The sequence below is a fragment of the Mustela putorius genome, unplaced genomic scaffold, assembly GCF_011764305.1.
Source record: "Mustela putorius furo isolate JIRA1106 unplaced genomic scaffold, ASM1176430v1.1 tig00000788_pilon_pilon_pilon, whole genome shotgun sequence".
Classification (NCBI taxonomy): Eukaryota; Metazoa; Chordata; class Mammalia; order Carnivora; family Mustelidae; genus Mustela; species Mustela putorius.
In genome coordinates, this window is record NW_025421481.1 from 5,485,362 (window position 1) to 5,508,542 (window position 23,181).

The following is a 23,181-nucleotide window of genomic DNA, read 5'->3' on the forward strand; positions in this document are numbered from 1 at the left end:
TGGATGGAACTAGAGCGTATCATGCTTAGCGAAAGACATGCTTAGCAGAGAAAGACAACTATCATATGATCTCCCTGATATGAGGAAGTGGTGATACAACATGGAGGCTTAAGTGGGTAGAAGAAGAATAAATGAAACAAGATGGGATTGGGAGGGAGACAAACCATAAGTGACTCTTAATCTCACAAAACAAACTGAGGGTTGCCGGGGGGAGGGGGTTTGGGAGAAGGGGGTGGGATTATGGACATTGGGGAGGGTATGTGATTTGGTGAGTGCTGTGAAGTGTGTAAACCTGGTGATTCACAGACCTGTACCCCTGGGGATAAAAATATATGTTTATCAAAAATAAAAAATTAAAAAAAAAAAAAAGAAGCTTGGAGCAAAAGAGAGACATAATTTTATTAAGGCACTGTTCATGTATTCCCTCCCTTAATTCTTACAACACCTTGGCTCTCCTTTTGTAGATGAGGAAAATAAGGCTTGGAGAGACTAACTGACTGGCCCAAAGTCATACAACTAGTTACAAGGAGAGCCAAGATCATGATCTCTTATCGGCTTGACCCAAAAAACTACATTCTTTGCACTGTTTGTAGAACTTGAATTTCTTATTAAGAAAGAGAGATTAGACATCTTTGCCTTGAGTCACAGAATGACCCAGGGAGCCAAAGATCCAAGGCAGAGGGATTCACTTCTTCCAAAGACTAATTACCAATCAAAATGTCTCCTGCTCACACTTTCCTCTCTGAGGGACCGTGTTTCCAGGTATTCTCTGAAGGAGATCATACATGTCAAACAGCACTTGGGCCTGCTGAGAACTGACTTTCATCATCACTTGAGCCCCATTAGAATCATAATGGCCACATGTATGTGTGTCTCTCTCTCCAATCTGAACCCAGAAATTGTACTTAGACAAGGCTGAACACCTGAACTGAAACTTTGAGTTTAGTTTTAGTTTCAAGGCCAAGTAAGTCAGTTCCTGAGCAAGACACTTCACTATGGAGGACGAACGTGAGAAGTGATGGAAAAGGAAAGAAAAGAGTCCATGGAGAGACCTAGGACAGTGGAGCATACTCAGGAGCAGATGAGGCACTGTATGGAACAAGCAAGCTGGAGACCTTAGCTAAGGATTTCCTCATTCCCAGGAGGGCCAGCTCCACTCTGCCCTTCCTGGCAGAGCCTCTGTTTATGCCCTGGAAAGAATTAGGTAAAGATTTATTTTCTGCCCCTCATGGAGTACAACCAGGATTTCAGTCCCACCACAGGCTGAGCTCCCCACTGTTCAGGGCACGGACTGCACAAATACACACATCAGACCTGCTTTCTGCCCTTCACTCTCATGAGATCCCATACAGCCCTAGCATAATTCCTTTTTTTTTTTTTTGAATAATTTCTTTCTTTCTTTCTTTTTTTTTTTTTAGATTTTATTTATTTATTTATTTATTTGTCAGAGAGAGAGAGAGAAGAGTGTGTGTGAGCACACAGCAGGCAGAGCGGCAGGCAGAGGCAGAGAAAGAAGCAGGCTCCCTGTCAAGGTAGGAACCTGATGTGGGACTTGATCCTAGGACCCTGGGATCATGACCTGAGCCCAAGGCAGTGGCTGGACCGACTGAGCCACCCAGGTGTCCCGCATAATTCCCTTTTTAACTTGACCTGCTTTACTGCATTTCTATTCCTTGCAACCAGCAATCTCTGACCAGGACATAAGGACAACTTGTTCAAGGTCCCAGAGTTAATAAACAAAAGAAGTCAAGTGCGAAACCAGGTCTGGCCAATTCAAAAGCCCATGCTCTTAACTCTACAGGACTCATGATTCATGGGAAGGAGTTTGGACTTTGCCTGAAGTTAAAAGAGATAATCACAAAGTTTCTCAAACATCAGTCACTTACTGCTTGCCATATGTCAGATGCTATTCTAAGTGATTCATGTGTTTTAAAATTCATAATTATTAAACTAAAAGTGAGTATTCACACATCAGCTAAAATTACCCTGTATACCACTAGTACAGTATAACCTAAATATTTTCAAGACGTACATACTCATACTGCTTACTTCTCTCCTCTTTTGAAAATGAGGACTTCAAAATATCTCAGTGAAAAATATGTAGTTCCTCATTCCCATAAAATGAAAAACCAGATAAACAAAAATACCAGTAAAATCTTTGTCATTATGGTGAACATATTCAGCTGACATGTAAGCTTTGTTCTATTTGAGTAAGAGAGAAATGACCAGCTATAAATTGGAGTTGTCCTACAGCTTCCGAAATGCTCCCAAACTCCTATTTTTGAGACCAGAAGAAATTATGCAAAGCATATTTTAGCTCTCCATCGGTTTCTCTAAGACTCCAAAGGGAAAACTACAGAAACCAGAGAGCACACACTAGCATTGTTCCTTAGATTTATCAAAAATGTCTTTTCCATATGCCTCCAAGCAGACTCTGTGGACCTAGGCCTATCTTTCCAGGCAACAAACAAACACAAACCAGCATCTCATTTTGATCTGGGCCTCGGCAGACAAGTTTTAATTAGCTGGCCCTGCTCACAAAAGGCTGTGAGAATGCATGTGATACACATCTGAAATCTCACTAATATACATCACTCTTTATTTAAAAAATGCATGGCTTGCCCCATCATACCTCTCCTGCCCTCCCTCCAAACCAAAAAAATAAACAACTAGCATATCCTTTGAGAACAAATTCAGCTGCGGCATCAGAAAGAGGCTCGCAGACTCTCCATTGTTCTCTTCTCATCTGGCAGAAAGATCTCTTAGCTAAAAGAAAAGAAAAAAAAAAGCCTGCAGGGCCAACTAACGACTTCTTTTTAGTGGATAAGAATCAAACTTTCCCACACCAGCCCTTAGCAGGAACTGTTCCAGGTAATGCTAATAGCTGTGGCATGAAAGAGGGTGTTCGACAATAAAGTCCGGGAAATAATGCACACCACAGCCCCCTCTTGGAGACTCTCACACAGGACACAGTACAATAAAAGCTCCCATTTCGTATGACACCTTCTTCCTGGCACAGCCTATAGACAGTGACCAAACAGCAGTGGGGAAACTCTGACGTCAGTGTTTCTCCATATACACGCAGGGACCAGAGACCTCGGTGCCTCTCTGCGAACTGGTATACCTTCACACAAGTCATTCCCGGGCGTGTGTTCAATACAATGAGGCATGTATGCACTGGGCATACATTTGGGTTTTTTTTTTTCCCCCCATAGCCTCAATACTTCTCTAGGTCTACTATATAAGAAACAAGCCAGATTTCATCTTTCCAGTGATTCATAAAAAACAATGCTTTTTTCTAATATAAGTTCAATTAGCCGACATATAGTATGTCATTGGTTTTGGATGTAATGTTCAATGATTCGTTAGTTGCATTTAACACCCAGTACTCATCACATCGTGCACCCTCCTCAATGCTCTTAAGTCACATCAGAGCATGCTTGCTTGTGACTACAACTCCTTTGCACTGGGCTTCCTGCTTCTACTCACTCCAGTCCCAGTCCACTGGGAGACCCCTGGCTGGATACGGTGGGCCCTGCACAAAGCCCACCCATGACGCCCTACATGGCTTACCAAGTCGTTACCTGGCCTAACCTCTATTTACCCTGGAGTCCCCCTGTCTCGATGCTTGCCATGCTCTCCTACAGGGGTTCTCAGCCTTTAATCCAAAGACAGAAGGTCGCGGACCTGTGAACTTTGGTGGGAAAATTCGGCATTTTTATTTTCTCTAACTGGTAGCTGAAATTTAGCATTTCCTGTGATTATGAATGTAGGCAAAAAACCACAGTAGTAGTATCAGTACCTGTGACTCCATCGCTAGTGGAAATTATAAATCTGTTCATATGACAGTTGTCACCACTATCTTAAACTATGGTTTATACTGCAGACTTCAAACTTACTGTAATTTTATTTTATTTTTTTAAAAAGATTTTATTTATTTATTTGTTGGGGGGGCAGAGAGGACAAGCAGGGGGAAGCGGCAGGCAAACGGAAAAGCAGGCTCCCCGCTGTGCAAGGACTGTGATGTAGGACTAGATCCCAGGACCCTGGGATCTTGACCTGAGCCGAAGGCAGATATGTAACTGACTGAGCCACCCAGGCACACCAAAGGTACAGTAATTTTAGACCCATTGTTAAATTTTGTCATCTGATGGGTTCGTAAAGAAGCCCATATGTTTCTATATCATTAACCTTATTTTTCAATAATTTGATATATATATTTCAATATAATTAGTTTCATTTATAATCCCATGCATTTTACTTAAAGAATTTAAAACAGGGGCGCCTGGGTGGCTCAGTGGGTTAAGCCGCTGCCTTCAGCTCAGGTTATGATCTCAGGGTCCTGGGATCGAGTCCCGCATCGGGCTCTCTGCTCAGCAGGGAGCCTGCTTCCTCCTCTCTCTCTCTCTCTGCCTGCCTCTCTGCCTACTTGTGATCTCTCTCTGTCAAATAAATAAATAAAATCTTTAAAAAAAAAAAAAGCATTTAAAACATTATTTTGGGGCGCCTGGGTGGCTCAGTGGGTTAAGCCGCTGCCTTCGGCTCAGGTCATGATCTCAGGGTCCTGGGATCGAGTCCCACATCGGGCTCTTTGCTCAGCAGGAAGCCTGCTTCCTCCTCTCTCTCTCTCTCTGCCTGCCTTTCTGCCTACTTGTGATCTCTCTCTGTCAAATAAATAAATAAAATCTTTAAAAAAAAATAAAACATTATTTTGCAAAGGATTCATCAGTCTACAGCAGATTGCCAAACGGGTCCATGGCTCAGAAAAGTTGAACTCCTATCTCAGTTCCTAAACAACATCATTTTCTCTCTCTCTCCCTCTCTTTCCTCCTCTCTACCTCCCTCCCCCTCTCTCCTATAGTCTTTATCACAAGATGTTCCTTTCTCTTCAAGCGCTCTTCTTCCCACCTCAAGGAAACACCTTTTGTCTGTCAGTTCCTCCTTATCTTTCAGAACCAGCCATCACTTTCTGTGGAATTCTTCCATGATATCCAAGTCTGGCCCAGCATCCTCCGATGTGACCCCAAGCATTCTGAACACCTCCAACCCAGCACTACCACTGTGAATCATGCTGACTTACTTGGACATCTCTATGGTGACAAGGGCCCAGCCCATGCTGCTCATCATTCTCTCTCCTCCACCTTGCACAGTGCCTGGCACATGGTAGCCATTCTACCTTTTTGTCACATCAATGCAAGAGGGGCAGTGCTTTCTTTCCTATAGCTAAGTATTTGCACAGCCCCCACCAAACACAGACACTGACCTGAACTTCTGGTTTTCCATCGACATAGACAGTGCTGTTGTTGACCATTTCCACAATGGCTACACCTAGATTGCACCGAATCCCAAAGGAAATGCAGAATCCCAGCCCGCTCATGATGGCAATGATGTAACGCTTGGGGAGGCCACAGCAGTGGCAGTTGCAGAGCGGGGGCGTCTGCCTGGAAGTCTGCACTGGCCTTCCTTCTTCATTCAACTCAGTGTTATCTTCTTCCTCATTGGTCCCATCAATTTTTCTATAGTGGAAGAAAAATGGTCAGAGAAGAAAAGCCAGGATTAGAGAAAAAAAGGAAGTATACTACGCAAAAAGAAAAGGTCTACCAAAGAAGAAAAAGCCCAAAGTAGGTTGCAGCCTGCCTTTTTGAAAGTTGTTATTGTCATGAAAATAAATAATAGTGACCAGCATTACTGATCTTCTGGGGATAGTATTGCACTTTTATAGGCATTAGGTCATTTAAAGCTCACAACTACTCCATGACATCGATGGTGTTATCTTGCTATTATACAGGTCAGGAAACTAGGTCTTGTATGAGGTGGGATGCAAATCCAAGTCCAAGTCTGTGTCCTCGACAATACACTTCACTGAATTTCCTGCTGGAAAAGGATTGACAGACTTCGTTCACATTGTATGACCTAGCTAACTATTATGCTTCTTGATTTTAGTGTCACCTAAAGCTTGCTAAAAAGATAGCAAGTAGAAAATCAATCCAATGGCAGATTCTTTTCTTCCTCTTTATCTAAATCTTAATAAAATGTTAGGTAGAGGTAGGGAGGCACATTTTCTACCACAGCACATAGCCAGTGGGTTGTACATCCTTTCTTTCTAGGTGGTTCTTTCTAGGATTTTTCACTGACTTCTACAGGTTCAGATTATGGTATGTCAAGACAGTGAATTCACCCTTTTCTTTAAAAAATAAAAGGGAATTGGGCAAACTGAACACTGTCAATGATCAAAAAACTATTTGCATCTTCTCACATATTGTAACCCTTCTGAGGATGTTGCTATGGCCCAACTAAGGTCCAAACTTTTATAAAAATGAGCAAAGCTTTTAAGTATTCATGAATATTGAATTCAATAATAAATAGCTAATACAATGATTAGCAGAATGGATTGAGATACAAATAATCTGCCCACCAATCCACAGAGAATATGATCTTGGTAGTTTTTAAGACTCAAGCAAAATCAGATTTAAAGTATTTGTATAGAGAAATAAATATACTAGATTCAATTCAATTCATCAAATATTTATTGAGTGCATGTTGTCTGTTGGGCACTATGCCAAGGGTTGGGGAGCAATAAAGTATGTGACATGTTCTCTGCTTTCCTTCAGGTCTTAGCTGGTGAGGAAGAAAGTCAAGGAGCCATAATTACTGGATTATTCAGGTTTTGTTGAATTCAAAGCGAGAGCAATGATAAAGCCAGGGAAGGAGCTTTCAATTTTAACTGAGCTCCGAGTGTGAGCTTTAATAAATGGATGAGCACGTTGAAATAACCAGAAGAGAACTTCAGCAACTTCTCAACGTACCTAGCTACCCATCTGCATTTATGCTGATGCATTCTACATTTTCTTTGGTAATTGTCCAACCAACCTCTCTCCCTGGGCACCAGATTTCACCTCCTCTCACCTACTCAAGGATATTATTCCAGAAATTCCCACTCCCATAATTCATCAATTATTTTTGCCTCTCTGCTAGGTCATTCCTATTAGCTACAAATATGCTCTTATTTCTACCACATCATTCTCCTCCAGCTACACCCATTTTCATCTTCTTTTTTTAGAAAAACTGGAAGACTCTTTCTTCAATTCCCCACCACCCATTCTTTCTTGGACCTATTCCAACCAGGTATCCCCCAGCCTGTCCACCAAAATTGCTCTTCTGAAGGTCATCAATGCCTTCCGTTGAGCCTTTTGCTCAACCCAATGGTCATCTTAGGTCCTCAAGTAATCAGCCTATCAGCACTTAACACAATTGATCACCGTTTCTTCCTTTATTTTCTCTCAAGAAACAACACTCATGTGCTCTTCCTCTTAATTCTCTGACCAGTCTTTCTGTTTTGTCTTTTAAACCAATTCCCTACTTCCCTAATCTGTAAACACCAGGATGCCCAAGACTCAGCTCACAGATCTCTTTTCTTTTCTATCTACACTCTTGAAGTGATCTTATTCCATCTGTGGGCTTTAGATACAGATCCCAATTTTCATAAAGAGACTTATTTGACATCTCCTTGGACACACAATCAGCATCTCAAATTTAACATATCCAAACTGAGTTTCCCTTAAAAAAATAATTTCTAAGATCTTTCCCATCCCCAGTAATGATCATTTTGTTCCTCTGGCTGCTCAGGTAAAAATCTTGAAGTCATCCTGGATGCTTGATTTCTTCTCCACTCTATATCCAAACTAGGAGCCAGTGTGACTTAGTTTGAATGTTTACTCTTCCACTTACTTAGCTGTGTGACTTTGGTCTAGTTAACCTCTTTGGGCTTCTGTTTCTTCATCTGAACCTAGGAATCATAAAGTAGTTTCTTCTTCATGGGGTTCTTCCCAGGATTATCATAAGTGGATTATTATATTTAGACCACTTATAACAGAACCTAACACACATGAAAACTCAATGTATATCAGCTACTTTTATTACATTAATTCCCACAGTCATTTAATGAGTTCATTCTGTTAGACTGAGCACTGATGCCATGTATTGTCATTAAATTGATGTTCAAGAATCATTTGAATCACAGGACTATTTATAATGAGTGGTCCTGGTGATCTCCATGAATTTCTGGCATCAGAACATATATAATTTGTATCCCATGGAAAACTGTTGCTCTAATGTTGACACCCCATTACAATGGTACCAGTAGTCTTAGCTAAAATAGGGATAATATGCAACAACTACACTAATATTGGTATAAAGCAAATTCAGTTCTTTCTCCCCATTTCATATAATGACCTCATTATGGTTAAAACAGCTCAGTGAGATTTAGGAAACTTAATACTTCCATTTGGCACAAATATAACAGTAGCCCAGAAAGCAAGAGTGGATTGGCCAAGACCACAGAGCCAGAAGAGGAAATAGGCAAGGTAGGAAGGCTTTCTCCTGGTTATCAGGTCTGCCGATTCCCTCTCACATGTGTTTCCTGGCTCACCAGGCTGTGTTCTATCTCTGTGAGCTTCCCATCACCTTGCCATCTGCATTCTTGCCCTTGCCCCAGCCACCATGGACAACCCAGTAGAGGAAAATATTTAAGAGAATGGACTCTGGAATGCGAGAAGCTGAGTGCTATTTTTCCTGCGTGCTAGCTCTATGACTTTTGCCAAGGCACTCGACCACCTGAAGCCACAATATGCTGGTATTAGCTTTCCAGGGCTGCCATAATGAAGTACCACACACTGAGTGGCTCAAACAGTGGAACTTTACTTTTTGACAGTTCAGGAGGCCAGAGTCCAAGATCAAGCTGTTGGCAGGATGGGTTCTTTCTGAGGCCTCTCTCTTTGACCTGTAAATGGCCAAAACCATGAAAGACTCTTAACTATAGGAAATAAACTGAGGGTTGCTGGAGGGGAGGGCAGTGGGGCGATGGGGTAACAGGGTGATGGCCATTAAGGAGGGCATGTGATGTAATGAGCTCTGGGTGTTATATAAGGCAGATGAACCACTGAACTCTACCTCTGAAAATAATAATATGCTATATGTTAATTAATTGAATTTAAATAAAGAAAAATTTTTTAAAAGATGGCTGCCTTCACATTACCTTCCCTCTGCATATCTCTGTGTCCAGATTTCTTCTTTTTATAATAACACCAGTCATTTGGATTAGGACCCACCCTGAAGACCACATTTTAATTTAATTATCTTTCATTTGTTTATTTGATTAATTTCTATATTCTTTTATTTTTTTGTTTAAATCTCAGCATTCCTTTATTTTTTTTATTTAACTTTTAATTTTAATTCCACTATAGTTCACATATGGTGTTATATTAGTTTCAGGTATATAATATAGTGATTCAACAACTCTGTACATCACCTAGTGCTCATCCATCGTAAGTGTACTCTTTAATTCCCATCACCTATTTCACCCATCCCCCCGCCCTCCTACCCTCTGGCAACCATCAATTTGTTCTCTATAGTTAAGAGTCAGTCTCTTCCTAGTCTCTCTCTCCGTGTCTTTTAATTACTTCTTTAAAGAACCTATCTCCAAATACAGTCATATTCTGAGGCACTGGGGGTTAGGACTTCAACATGTGAATATGGGGGGAACACAGTTCAGTATACAACAAACCACATCTCTAAAATGGGCTATGATCATAGCTAATTCATACGATTGTTTTAATGAGTAAATGATAGGACGCACGTAAATTATTTAGTGCAGCGCCTGGTACATGAAAGAGCTTTTTATTGCTTAATGGTAAATACTACTATTATTGCTATTAATAAAATTGTCATAAACTCAGCCTCTCTCTATAATCATGCAGATGTTTGGATGAAGAGTAAGACAGACGAACATTTTCAGGCACCAGGGAGCCTTGAGGAGTTTAATTAAAGACAACCCCAGCTGCTATGCTCTGAATGCAGCAGAGTTTTGCTAGGAGGACTGCCTTCCCTCAGGCTGCTCCCCCACCGAGCACTGAGCACAGCAGGCGTAGAGGGCAGGTCCTTTCCTGCAAGAGGCAAGGCCCATCAGTGGCCCAGCTGGCTCCAGGGCTCCCCCTTGGCATTACAAAACTTCCTAGTACTGGGGTATAGTCTGAGACTCTTCCCAGAAAATCTTCCTTCCCTTTCTCCTACACAGATAGCATCGCAGTCCCAAATGTTCTCCCAGTCCTCCTCAGCTCTTTCCCTCATTTTTCCTCAATAAATCTCTTATGCATCTGTTCTTGTCTTCTCAGAAGGCCTGGACCAACACACGCACCTTCTGTGTGCATGTTGCCATTTGGGATACACTGAGAGTTTCCAGAAGGACACAATGGTATGGGGGGCAGAGAGAAAAGAAAGAGTAGTGTGATAAAGGGGAAGATAAAACTCCATGGAAGGAAATATGGGCTCCCCAAGTAGCAGGACCTATAGCTGCCTGATCTTGAGCCATCTCCAACAGCACTCCTCCAACTTGGAGGTAGGATATGGGAGCTGTGGAGAGGTGGCTTGGGTGCTGGGTCACGGTTTCCCTTGCCCCATGTGATAGAGGATTCAGTAGACTTCAAGCCACCATGCGACCAGACACAAACACGGATCAACCACTAGAGGGACCCCCTGAGTTGTTTGTGTGGTCCTTGCACACCGTAGCTGCAGCAGAAAGAGCCCACCCACATCAACCGGAAGTTCATTTCCACCAGGCTTGGTTCAGAGTCAGATTTGATTGGTTTTAAAAACAGTAAAATAGTGGAACATTTCTTGTATAACAAGCTCAGACAGGAAGGTTCTCAACCCCCTCCCCCTCTATGATGGGACAAGTCAGGCTTCACGGCTATCAGTCAACCCAGGTCTGATAGCCAGCTCTGCCTCCTGTGTACTAGCTGTACCACTCTGGGCAAGAGAAGTCGGCCTTTCTGAATCTCGTATTTCCTCATCTGTGAAATGAAGGTGATATTTATCTCACAGAGCTGTTGTTGAAATTAAACAAGCCTAACCAACAAAGAGTAAAACATTACCACCACAAATGAGTAGACATTGATTCAGTGTTAGGGCTACACCATCCCTGATGTGTCCTAAGTATTTCACGCTTTCCTCAGTCGGACAGTTTATCACACTGAGTTAGTTATTTGCTTTCATCAGCACAGTAGGTGTTGAGTAAGGGTCTGTGGATTTGAGAAAGTGAATGAGTGAATGAATGCCTCCCCAGAAGATGTAAGCATTTTGAAGACAGGAGCCATTTCTGACTCCTCTTTATTCCCAGGGCTCAGCATACGGCCTGGACATAATTAATCCCTATTCTGTGGGTGAATCAATTCCATCAGTCTTCACTCCTGACTTGAAGCACTTACACACAGAAGTAAAGATCTGTCCACCCCTGCCCAGAAATGAGTTTGTTTGTTGGTTTGTTTTTCTTTTCTTTTTTTTTTTTTTTAAGATTTTATTTGTTTATTTGATGTTGGTTTGTTTTTCTAAAGAGGGTTGAGGTCATAAGACAGAGAAAAGAGGCCTCTGTTCTTAACAAGTGGAGGGCTTTAATTATCCAAAAGAGCTGTTTATTAGGTGTTTTGGTATTTGCCTGCACTTGGTCTGGAAGATCAGAGGATCTTCATTCTTGCCTACGTAACATCAGTCTTGTTGCTTCTCCAAATGCAGAAAGCAGCAGTCTGTGGACTGCCGGCCCCTTACACTCAAGGATAAAGTCCAAGCCCATTGTTCACAAACACAATTGTCCAGTAAACACGTCAGCACCAGGAGCCTAATTGCTTAAGATATGCTCACTAGCCTACAGGCCCTTAACAGAACTACTTACTACAATTTGAATGCACCCGTAATTACAGCCCGGTTTGATTTGGTTTTGTAGGCAGTAAGGTCAACATTTGCAGCACAAAATGAACAGAACTTATGGATCATTTTATGGCTTTTTAACATCCATTCACTTGCTCACTTATGGTGAGTATTTATTATGGACTGAATTGTGTCACCACTATCCCCACCCTAAATTCTTACTTCGAAGCCTTAACAGTCAGGACCTCAGAATGCATTGGGGCAAAAGGCCTTAAAGAGTAATTAAATGAGATTATATGCGTGGGCCCTAATGCGGTAAGACCAGCATCCTTATGAGAAGACACAGTGAGTAGGTGGCCTTGAGGAGAAAACAAAACTGTTGACCCCTTGATGCTGGACTTCGAGTTTCCAGAACTGTGAGAAAATAAACTTCTCCTAAATTACCCAGTTTCTGGTACTTTATGATGGCAGCTCAAGAGACTAATAGAGTATTAGGGGATGGAAGGGTACTGACTACCTTCTACACCGGTACTGTGTGAGGTACATATTTAGATATACATCTATATACATAATCTCCCTTAATCCTCAGAACAATCTTGAGAGGTAGAATTTATCCCTCTCTCACAGCTTGGGAGACTCAGAACATGTCAAAAACTTGCCCAAGAGGCACCCAGCTGCAGTGGGTGAAGTGAAAACACAAGCCAGATTTGGTATCAAGCCCGTTCCTGCCAGTATACCCAGGACCAAACCAGAAAACACCTTATACAAATCAAGTGCTTCAACTAAGTAGACATTTTTAAAGGTTTTGGAGAAAGAATATTGAAGAAGGTTTGAGGGAACATGCCCTATAGTCAGACAATCATGTGTCAAATGCTGAGTCCAGTATTTATTAGCTGAGTGACCTTGAGGCAGAGACTTAACCTCTCTGAACCTTGGTTTCCTGGAAGGATAAGGGACTAATTTGAGCACTTGGAAATAAAGTTTATAAGGCACTTAGTAGCATTCCTACCACTGGATCAATAATCAATAAATGGTAACTTTTTTAAAAGGGAGGAGGTACTTAAAATCTGACTCCCAGAGCTAGTTTGGGATTTGCTTTAGGATCTCATCCATGCGGCTCTCAGGACTTCAAATTCTAAAAGATCTCAATAAAATTCAACTCCTACGCTGTCAATACTGTTCATACTACTTGTTTTTTGTAATTTTTAAAATTAGTATTTCCCTCTTCCAGTATACCATAATAAGTTCAAAGTCAGGAACCAAGTATCCCTAGCACCTGGCACAGTCACACTGATTTTGATGTGTTAACCTGTTTTTATTTCCCCCCAATAATTTCATGCTTTCCTGTCCCCTCATTCAAGCAGAGAGTCAGAGCTTATTACCTAATCAGGAAATGGTAAGATGGACAATTTAAAAAAAAAAAAAAAGACGTGGTCTCTGTGGCTTTTTATTCCAAAAGCCAGGCTTACAGATGACAGCTCAAAGGCCAGTCTAGCCCATAGACATGTTTTGTTTGATGGTTTAGATTGTGTGTGTGTGTGTGTGTGTGTGTGTGAGTGTATGTATGTGTGTGGTTTATCAGAATTTGGATTAATTTCTAGAGTTTAAAAATCAGGAGAGTACTCCCCAAAACAAAAAGGTATTTTATCCCTGATATCTGTAAATATGACTTTACTTAGAAATAGGGTCTATGGACGCCTGACTCAGTTGGTTAAGCCGCTGCCTTCAGTTCAGGTCATGATGCCAGCATCGCGGGATCAAGTCCCGCATCGGGCTCCTTGCTGGGCAGGGAGCCTGCTTCTCCCTCTGACTCTGCCTGCCACTCCGTCTGCCTGTGCTCACTCACTTGCTCTCTCTTTCTCTGACAAATAAATCTTTAAAAAAAAAAAAAGAAAGAAAGAAATAGGGTCTTTGCAGACATAATCAAGTGAAGATGAAGTCATATTGGATTGGGATGGGTCCTTATCTAATGACTGGTGTCCCTGTGAAAAGAGGGAAATCTGAACATAGACTCAGAAACTCAGGGCAGAAGGCCAGATGACAGCGCAGGCCAAGACTGGAGACTGGAGTGACGTGCTTGTCTACAAGACAAGGAATGCCTAGGGTTGCCCGTAACCACGAGAAGTGAGGAAGAGGAAAAGATAACCCCACTTCAGAGGCTTCACAGAGAGCATGGTCTTGCTGACACCTTGATTTTAGACTTCTGGCCTCTAGCACAGTGAGAGAAAAAATAAATTAAAGCCATTCAGGTTGTTTGTTATACAGCCTTAGGAAAAATGGATGCAAGGGGCCCATGACACAGGATTTAACATCCTGGAAAAGGCCCAAAGAAATAATTCCAACAAGCTACCAGCATGGTTCTCAGAAGTTTAGACAAAGTAGAGATGCCAAGAGGAGACGGACAACTTCTCTTTAAAAAAAAAAAAAATAATAATAATAATTGCGTACTGATTTCTAGTCTTGTTGCACTGCGGGAAGAGATTAGCCACTATGATGGTTTTTTGAAAAAAAGCTCAAGAGTTTCTTATGGGTCAGAAATTGAGCAGAGACCATCTCTATGAAGTGGATTTGACTATTCATGACATCTGCCTTTCAACTTGACCATGAGCGACTTCCCCCTTTGAATAAGAACCTAGAGATGGGGACCTGGAGAAAGTCAGGTCATGGCTTAAGCGTGTCCGACATCATTCCCCTTGCCATCCACATTCATTCCAAAGACAGAATAACCAAGGCTACAAGAATATCCTTTTTTGGGTTCAGGGGCTCACTTTCTCTCCCTTCTTTCCTTGGCCAATAAACCTAAATTACAGGCCTATTTCGTGTTTTAATGCCTGTTACAATGACTACTAAATTTGATTGGACCATATAGATGAATTAGTGAGGATTAAATTGGTTATCCTCTATCCTTTAGCTAAAATTCTGATGTCTACTATTTGCAATATAAAAATTCATGACATTTTTTTTTAAGATTTTATTTATTTATTTATTTGACACAGAGAGATCACGAGTAGGCAGAGAGGCAGGCAGAGAGAAAGGAGGAATCAGGCTCCCTGCTGAGCAGAAAGCCCGAGGCAGGGCTCCATCCCAGGACTCTGAGATCATGACCTGAGCCAAAGGCAGCGGCTTAACCCACTGAGCCACCTAGGCGCCCCTCATGACATTTTTCAATGTTAATCATACTCTTCAATAAATAGGTCTCCCTTTAACTGTTTGTTTTGTTTTATTTTAAGAGAGATGCTAGAATATTATGGCAATTTATAGAAAAAGATGTGTTGTATGGATTTAATAGATATGACAGAAAGTCCACACGCTAAATATATTCCTCAGGAAGCTTGAGGAATCACACTCCTTTACCAAGGCAATGAGGAATGGGCTCCCAGCACCACTGAGCCTCTCAGCACTGGCTGTCCAAGGAGACAAACCAGTCTTCTTGGTAGCAAATTGTTTATATCAGACTCCTTCCATCTTGGAAAAGGTAGCAATTCATCCTGACTGAAGCTGACATATATTCTACAAATGAGCCTGCAAGTCTCGGCCAGCGTCACTACCTGAGGATCCAAAGAATCCTGATTAGCCAACATGGGATCCCACATAACATCACCTAAGACTAAGACACTCAATTATGGCAAAGGAGGTACATCAGGGGGCATAGGACCATGGGATCCACTGGTCCTACCTCAAGCCACACCATGCTGAAGCTGGTACCCTGACAGAGCAAAGGAAACTCAGCTCTGCCACTTATAAGTATGATTAAGATGCAGCTGAGACATTGGCTCAGAGAAGAATCCGTGTGAAGATAGGGTGCTATACTTTAGAATGAATATGTTCCATAAACCAACAGTTGTTATAATGGGTGCTGGGCAGAATGCATTGGTCTGAAAAACACAGAGTAGAGGTGGGAATAGCCCACTTACCATTATGTCCAGTAATTCACTTATGGGATATCTCATCGCTTCAACTTTGGACTCTGTGGCTCTAGGAGTCCTGATGCCCAAGGAAGAATTCTTCCACTTGGGAATACAGTGAAAAATCCCACTAAATAGAGCTATTACTGCTGCCCGGTCATGTTGGGGTTCTCATGCCAAGACCAAAAGGCAAGGCCAAGGGTCACAAGAGTGGCAAGGCTGATTGGTCTTGAAATGGTCCTGATCCCCAGCAGGGACAGCCCACAGTCAATGACTAACAGATGCAGAGACACAAAAGACTGGCCCCTTCGCTTCAAGGGACAGCTCAGTGCCCAGATCCTCCCACTGTGATCTGGCCCCTGTGTATTACCTGAGATCACATCCTCGCTTGGTTTTCTCCTTTCCTATCCTGCTTTACTCCCTGCCTCCCAATTTCCACCTCCGTAAATCACATCCTAGGCTCTCCAAATTCCTGTTTCAGGGTCTACTTTTAGGGAACCCTAGCTAAGATAGAAGTGTAGTAAAATGCAGCAGGGAAGAGAGATTGGGAGCGGGTGGAGGAGTAGGGAAAGAGAGTCGGGAGAATCCTCCCTGGGAAGGTCACTTTTGGGAAGAGACTTGAAAATGGGAGAATAAGCCATCAAGGAATTGGAGATAAAACCTTACAGGGTGAAAAACAGGATGCAGAAGCTGGCACAAGAGGGGTCTCGGGAGTTCCCCCATCAGTGCAGGGTATGGCTGGAGTGGGGTGAGGCAGGCGAAGAAGGCCAGAGATGAACTCAGAGTTCTCAAGTTCCCACAAATCAGGTAGGGTCTTTAAGTCCATTGAAAGGATGTTGGCTTTAATTCTGAGAGAGGTGGGAAACCGTGGGGAGGTTTTGAGCAGGGGAGAGATGTGACCTGACTTTGCTTTACTAGAATTACCCTGGCCAGTAGATGCCAGCTTGCCTGAGGTTGTCCAGGCAGAAAGTAAATGATGTCACAGCAGTTAGAGCCCAGACTCACCTGACCTCAGAGCCCACTCTCACACACTTGTATTTGTCAAGGAACTAGACAAAGCATGTCTGGCACATAAGTTGAATACACAGTCACTGAATGCTGATGATGGAAGCAACACACAAGGATTGGTTCCATATCTTTAAAGGAAAGATATAAATACTTATAAGGAGACCAAGGATCCCATCAGTTTCCCTTGGGAAGTCTTCATTACTACAACTGATTGGGAGAAAAGCTCATACGTGCCGAAAAGATCCAGTGATTGCTGGCTACACTGCAGCCCAATAACTCCCTAAACCTAAATGAGTCATTAAGTTTCAACACAATAAGTGGGAGGAGCAAAGACAGAGAGGTTACATAGTGTAATGACTAAGAATGGTGGGCAGAGAACATCTAGTCTGAAACCCAGCTCTGCCACTTACTTACAAGCTATGCAACCTTGGGAAACTTACTGAACCTCTCTGTGCCTCAGCTTTCTCTTCTAAAATGGTAACTGCAGTAGTCCCCATCCCATTGGGTTTAAAAGAATTAAAAGTGTTTACAGTGCCTGGAACAGATGTTTGCCATTATTATTTTATTATACATAAGCAATTAGGGGACACCCATATTGTCATGTAAGTCAAAAAATTTACATGTCTATTTCTAGAGATCAGTCTCTAAATGTAATGCCTTCCATGTCATCTGTTCCAATACTGGACTATGAGTGAACGTATACTTTCTTCCTACACTTCTGAAATACTAGTGTACTTTTAGCTGATGAAATTGTTCAGCTATGTTTTATCAATGACTCTTCTCCAGAAAGGCTAATAACGCCTGACTTTAATCAGCCCCACGTACAAACTTCAAATGTTTCCCTATGCATGTGCCACCCCCCTGAGCATGAGAAACATTCAGTAATTAAAAAGCCCCCCAAAAGAAATGCCTGGGTGGCTCAGGTATTTAAGCACACAACTCCTGGTTTCCACTCAGGTCATGATCTCAGGGTGGTGAGATTGAGTTTTGAGTGGGGCTCTGTGGTCAGTGTGGAGTCTGCATGTGATTCTCTCTCCCCTCCCTCCCACTCCGCTCCTCTCCCCTGCAATGCATGTGCATGTTCTCTCAAATAAATGAAATCTTTTTTAAGAAAAGCACTCTAAGAATTCCATTTAAATGATGATTTCAGTATCCAATATTACAAGACATCAGTGATTTACACTGCTTGCTGAGTTAGGAAGTCAACGTTTCTAACTTCTGAATGTTCTTGTACCTTACAAAACAGAAAACAGTATTTTCTGATTTTTTTTTTTCCATTGGAGTTTGCCAACTGGTTTTAAGTGAAAAATCAGCAGAGAGGAAAGAATGTTCATTGTATACCAGGCTCTGTGTGGGGCACTTAAATATAAATATCTTATAGACAAGGTGAACACCAAGTGTGTTCGGTGTTAGGACTCGGTGACGGAGTCCTAATTCTGGAGCTCTGCTCAGAGACTGTCAGAGCTTAGGGTCAACTTGGATTGCTAGTCAATTAATGCCTTTTTTTACCTTCCTCTGTCAATAATTTCCTTCTAGGATCACAGAAAGAAGGGGTTTGAGTTTGGCACTATTTTTTCTCATCATTCTACTAGTAAGCGAACAGTGATAACATCTACCATGCATTTAGTGCATCCTATATCCTCTCGAGCCCTGTTAGTAATTTTCTATTGTGTTGTGATTCACTTCCAAAGAAACCATTCAGAGTCCCTAAACACATAGCTCCGTGTTGGGTTGAGGTCGTACAACGTGGAAATTACGAATCTTGTTCTATTCCTAAGCAAACCAATCTGGCAAACAAAAGAATCTTCAAGTGGATCATCTACGCAAACACTAGAAAACCAGCTCTTACAATAAGTCTCTTACAGAAGAAAGTGATTCATTTTCAAAAAAGCAATTCAACTTAATGTTGGAAAGAAAATTCCTAAGTGCTTCCTTGTCAAATATTGTATAAACTAAGGCACAGAGTTGCATGATTATAATGGTGTCTGTAGTCAACGATAACCCAAAGTCACAGTTTTTGTTCCTGGCTTTGTCAGATGCCTTTGTCATCATACTTAAATATGCCAATCAAGCCATTGTGCCTTCCTCTTTCATTTTTAATCAAAGGAAAACCACCGCAGTAAGATGGACGTTACCTGGGGAGTGCGCAATACAAGGCTAAAACATTCTTAAAAGGAAAGGTCATTATAATTACTTCCTATGTTTGGCTGGTTTATCCTGCTGTCCGCTAGGTTTTTATCTATATGTGATAATTCATTGTGGGCCTGATTGAAATCTTTTTGTTTTTAACATTTAAATTAATGACAGGCTGAACCCAGTTCTCTTACTATGAACGTTCATCAAGAAGGAAATAGTGCAGGGGCACCTGGATGGCTCAGTGGGTTAAGCCTCTGTCTTTGGCTCAGGTCATGATCCCAGGGTCCTGGGATCAAGCCCTGCATCAGGCTCTCTTCTCAGTAGGGAGCCTGCTTCCCTCTCTCTGCCTGCTGTTCTCCCTCCTTTTGATCTCTCTCTCTGTCAGATAAATAAATAAAATCTTAAAAAAAAAAAAAAAGGAGTGATACAGGGAAATTTCACACTGACAAGGAGCCCCTGTGTTATAAAACCCAAGGAATGGAGTGAACTTCTGTGTGCCTAGAAATAGTCCCTTCCATGCTGAAGTTTTTTTTTTTTTTTTTAAATTTAAAGGATACCATATAAAAGTTAAAAGGAGATACCAGATGGCATTTTCACTCATCAGGATTAGAAAGAGTCATTCAAACATATAAAAATCTTATCAAGAGTATTTTTCACATTTTTTTATATTAGAGAGTTTAAAGAAGTCATTTTACCTTGTGCCTAAGGACTGCTCATAAATTCACCTATAAAACCTAGAAAGGCGATGTCTATAAAAAACCACAAATTAAAATGTCCCATCAATTCATTCATTTGTGGCAAACTCTCCTTCCAAGAACAATGTATTTTACTTTATTTTATTTTATTTTTTTCAGTGTTGTATTTTACTTCTAAAAAATGTTTATTTTTTGGTTTGGAAATGACCACATACATGCATTTATTCTAACTTCCAGCTATGAATTTCTATCTTAATACAAAGTGTTTCTATTTTAGAGAAAAACATTCACTTTAACGATAGTACATAATATTTTCTCACTGTAACCATGTAAGGTGTTTTTTTTTACTTAAATACTAATTTTTAAAGATACTTTCTTCAGACTATTGTCTACCTATTCTTTTCTTTCCAAACCAATCAGCAACCACCCTATATAGTTTATATAACAAGCTAAATACATATCCAATTTTCATTTGTAGTGAAAAATTCTTAAAAATTATTTCAACTAAAAGCATAACCATGTAACGGGGTTCCTGATTTTGGCATTATTATTAAATTAACAGGAAATATTATCTCCCTGTATCTTTTCTAATTCAATGCCAAACACACAATATGCAACATCACCATCTCCAGCAAGTACACATACTACCATATAAACAAATGCCTGTCTTGTTATTTTCCTAATTCAATCCTATACTTTCGATGCATTTTTTTTTTTTTTCAAACTCCAGGCATTGTGTCTTGGAGCCGGAAAGGACTCCAGAAGCCATCTAATCTGACCTACCCACTCCTTTTTAAAAACGTGGCTTTTAAAATATGAAGCAGGGACGCCTGGGTGGCTCAGTTGGTTAAGCAGCTGCCTTCGGCTCAGGTCATGATCCCAGCGTCCTGGGATCGAGTCCCACATCGGGCTCCTTGCTCAGCAGGGAGCCTGCTTCTCCCTCTGCCTCTGCCTGCCATTCTGTCTGCCTGTGCTCGCTCTCTCCCCTTCTCTCTCTCTCTGATAAATAAATAAAATCTTTAAAAAAAAAAAAAAAAAAAAAAAATATGAAGCAAATTCTTTCAAACCTTGGCAATGTGAAACTCCTCAAAAATAAACCCGAAGTTTGCATCCAAACTTTACCTTTGTAAAATCCCCAACGAATCTCCGACGGCGTTTTTCACTCCTTCTTTTCCAGGTTTCAGAATTTTTTCTTTAAAGGTATCAAATGCTTTAAAAGGCATTTTGAATGGGTGAGGGGGACCTCCAAGCACTAACAGTTAAGTCTCAGAAACTGTCATCCTTCCTCATCTCCAGCGTGGGGACCACTCTGCTCTCCTCGATGAGTAGTACCCTGAAGTCAGTTCTCATGGAGGTAACTACTTAACATCAAAAAGGAGATGAAACCCAGCTCAGATATTCCAAGACGAGACACCCTTCCTAAATCCCTACTCGCCCCTCCCCCCCCAAAAAGAGAGGCCAAGTAGTGTCTGGCTGGGAGTTCAGTCCCTTGAAAGCCACAAGCTCAGCAGCAGCCGGTGACACTGTCTCAGGCAGCCACTCTCAGGCTGAGCGCAGCCTCACTCCCTCCCTGGGGCTGCAGCTGGAGAAGCTGAAGTGGGCTCCAGCCCACGAGGTGTCCTGAGCCCAGCAACAGCATCTGCACTCTCTCTCCAGCCCCTCTGGCTGCTTCTGACCACATCCCCCTCCTGCCTCACTCAGCCACTGGCTCTCACTGAGTGATCCTTTCCAAGGTGATGCTATAGTAACCGGCACAATACCTGCCCCTCAGCCGCTGGGGCTCATTAATGGGCTGTCAGCCAGAGCAGACACCCAGGTCGAAGTGAATGAAGCATTTACAAGTCCTCAGCTTCTCTGAGGTCTAGCCTTACAGACAGGCTCTCGGCCACCACAGTATGCCTCATACACCCCTCGTGGGAGCCCCGAAGCGGTTTCTCAGCCAGACACTAGTGTGGAACACTTGCATGCTAGAGTGCTAAATGCAAATATCCAGGAAGGCATTTATTTGCTCCTGATGGACAGAGCAGGATCTCTCAAGGTACAGTGCGAGGGTCCATTGGGACCGCCTAACTGAAGGTATCTGAGCCGGTCCTAATACTTGCTTAGACCTCTTCACTGGTCCTCACTGTCCTCAGGAGAAATCCAAGTTCTTTATTACTTGTCATGGCTCACAAGGACCTCCACGGGACCTTGTTTCTTGTCACTCTGCTCTTCGTATCAGCCCTTCACTGGACTCATCGAACTCCACGTAGGGGTTTGCTCAAGCTGTACCTTCTGCCTGGGTAACTCTCCACATCCCTCATCTGGGAAGTGTCAGGGGATTGTTAAGCCTCACCAAGACATCTCTTCCTCTAGTAACCCTCGTAGACAAGGTGTCCCTCCTCCACACCTCCAAATCACCTGTCCTCTGCCCCAGTAGGACCTGGCACACAGTGGGATATAACATAAAGGATTGTTGATTGGGGTTAAAATATGTTATTGGGCAGCGGGTGACACCTTTGTAAATGATGCTGCCATGAAGAAACAGCTGTCATTAGCAAGGCTCCAGTGCTCTAATCTCCCAGCCTGCATGCACCTAACAGATCCTGTGCTACGGGCTCTCAGATTCCCCCAAAAGTCATGTCCACAGGACTGGTCACTGTCATTTGCAAGCTGCAGTCTGATCCTTCTTCAAGATTTGAATTAAGTTATCTAAATCACAGCTGCATCCTGTAGATTAAATACACTACCTATAATAACAATTATTATTATTATTATTATTATAGTTAATATTTTATCGGGCTCTCTCTATGGCCCAATTCCGTTAAGCACTCTTCATATATTATCACAATCTTCCCAAGACTGCTTTGTGATTAGTAACTCATTTTTCCCAATTTCACTAACAGGAAACTGAGGCAAAGACTTGCCAGGTTTCAGATCCAAACATCGTGGCTCCAGCTGTTCTCACCTCTCTTTGTGTGTCTCTCTCCTCCCCATCACACCCTCTGCTTTGCCTCCTCTGACTTTACTGAGGTATATTTTGTATATCATATAGTTCATCCATTCCAACTGGATAATGGTTTTCAGTAAATTTACCAAATTATGCAATAATGGTGGGTATTAGGTGCTTAAGCTAAAGCACAAAGTAGATAGAATGTGTCTATCATCCCCCAAACATCCCTTATATTCACTGTTAGTGCCCATCTCCCCTTCCCATTCCCAGTCCCAGGTACCCACTAATCTATTTTCTTTTCATATAAATGGAATCATACAATATATGTTCTCCTGTGCCTGGCTTCTTTCACTTTTGAGGTTTGCCCAAGTCACAGCTCCTATCAGCAGTTGTTATTTCTTTTTTTCTTTTCTGCAGAAAATTTCAATATATGGACTTACCACATGATGCCTATCCATTGATTTGTTGATGGACATTCAGGTTGTTTTAAATTTAGGGTTATTATGCATAAAACTGTTAAGAATATACCCGTGCAAGTCTTTGCATGGACATAACTCTTCATTTCTCTTGAGTAAATACCAGGAATGAAATTGCTGGGTCATTTCATAGGTATTTGTTTAACTTTTTAAGAAACTGCCAAATTATTTTCCAAAGTGGAAAATAATTTTATGTTCCACCAGCATGTATGAGGGCTCCCATTTCTGTACATCAGCATGTATGAGGGCTCCCATTTCTGTACATCCTCACCAATATTTGCTATCTTTTTTAGTGTAGCCATTCCAGTGGATATGAAATGGTATATCACTGT

General features: G+C 41.9%; 1 protein-coding gene across 2 annotated transcripts in view; it reads right to left on the reverse strand.

The window, feature by feature from the left end:
• SLC17A8 (solute carrier family 17 member 8) overlaps positions 1–21,296 on the reverse strand; it is a 52,570-nt gene extending 31,274 nt beyond the window's left edge. For both annotated transcript variants that reach the window (XM_045084799.1, XM_004742953.3), the window contains exons 1-2: positions 20,564–21,296; positions 5,264–5,516 (exon numbers count right to left, since the gene is read on the reverse strand). In XM_045084799.1, the coding sequence (XP_044940734.1) occupies positions 5,264–5,516; positions 20,564–20,664 (354 nt within the window). In that variant the 5' untranslated portion in view covers positions 20,665–21,296. The remainder of the gene's footprint in view (positions 1–5,263; positions 5,517–20,563) is intronic.
• Between the last annotated feature and the right edge of the window lie 1,885 nt (positions 21,297–23,181).